The sequence below is a fragment of the Fopius arisanus genome, unplaced genomic scaffold, assembly GCF_000806365.1.
Source record: "Fopius arisanus strain USDA-PBARC FA_bdor unplaced genomic scaffold, ASM80636v1 scaffold00044, whole genome shotgun sequence".
Lineage (NCBI taxonomy): Eukaryota > Metazoa > Arthropoda > Insecta > Hymenoptera > Braconidae > Fopius > Fopius arisanus.
Genome location: NW_011887783.1, coordinates 626,297 through 627,669, shown reverse-complemented (window position 1 = coordinate 627,669; position 1,373 = coordinate 626,297). Strand labels below are relative to the sequence as shown.

Genomic DNA, 1,373 nt, shown 5'->3' with positions numbered 1-1,373 from the left:
ATGACTTCCACCCTGAGATCCGGGATTGTATCCGTCACCTATGAACACATTCGTCATTCATTCTCCGTAAGATATTGCGCTGCGACTATAATTACATCAATAACTACTCGTGATGAATAGGAATAATTGCGGGTGATCGTAAAACTAGCTGTAAAATCTGGAATTGGAGCATTGAGGTCGTTGGTATCTTAAAAGCCTAGGGTTTATGGCAATCTAAGGAGTGAATTAGTCACAGAGTTAGTCCTCCAACCGATGACCTTTCTACCATCTACGTTCCATAAACAGATAAGTGTACCAGGATGAGATATCTAAATATATCCAACGTTACTGGCTGCACGGATTATCTGTAAGGGACGTGATGCTCACCTGGAGGCTGCGTGGGAACCGTCTGCTGGATGACGGTGGTCCCTACCGGTTGCTGGGGTTGCTGAGGTATCTGAGGTATTGGGGCAATGGGATAGGCTGGTTGAGGTATTATTGGTGATGGTGGAGGTTGGGCCGATGGTGATGACGGTTTTGGTTTTTGTGGGCGTTGATGGTGATGATGATGATGATGATGACGACGTGGTGGAGGTGTTGGTCGCTGTGGTCGGTATGAACGGTCTGGTGGTCCATCAACAACAACAACAGGTACCAATACAGCATTTGGAGATCCTGGGAATTGACCATTGCTAACGGCATTAGCTGTTGCCCTCGAATCGGCATCAGCTCCAGCAATGATTTGTCTCTGTCCATTACACCGGACACAATCCGGTCCCTGTGGTTTTCCAACGGTCGTAGGCCCGTCTGATTCAACGATATTGAAGGTCAGTGTCATTCCCCCAGACTGTATTGGTCGGGGTCGGTAACGATCATTGTTAATTGATTGTTCTAATCGTCTAATTGGAATTAATACTCCATTTGAATTGGCGTTACTGTAATCAGTTGTTTGTGGATTGAGATGAAGAGTGATGTAGTTAGGCTCTGGGTATCTTCCAGGGGAATTTGGATTGACCTCGTGAGGTCTGAAAGGTCGATAGGCGGTTGAGCCGGTGTTAGTGTTGGCGGAAGCTGCTGTCGTATCACCGATCGTCACAACTGGTGATTCGTTGTGATGGAAATAATCGACCGGTGGGTGAGAGTTGTTTGGAACCGGTACGGAATTCGCGTTTCCATTATTAGTATTCGCGTTGGAATTTCTTATTGAAGGGGATCGGTATTCGTTATAATTATTATAACCCTTCGGCTCTTCCGCAACGCGACATCCGCAATCGGGACCATGCTGATGATTATCGTAATTATTACCGCTGTTATTAATTGGAATCTGATACTGAATCTTCGGTTGCTCATTGACCTGTCTATAACCAGATTGATAATAATTATTGTTAGCGTTC

At 45.6% G+C, this 1,373-nt stretch overlaps 1 protein-coding gene across 1 annotated transcript in view; it reads right to left on the bottom strand.

Annotated features, from left to right (window-relative positions):
- Window positions 1–781, bottom strand: part of LOC105267096 (glycine-rich cell wall structural protein 1.8) — a gene marked incomplete at its 5' end in the record, with an annotated part of 2,754 nt that extends 1,973 nt beyond the window's left edge. Inside the window, 2 exon segments of the mRNA XM_011305726.1 lie at window positions 1–38; window positions 367–781. Of these exon segments, the coding sequence (XP_011304028.1) occupies window positions 1–38; window positions 367–781 (453 nt within the window).
- Between the last annotated feature and the right edge of the window lie 592 nt (window positions 782–1,373).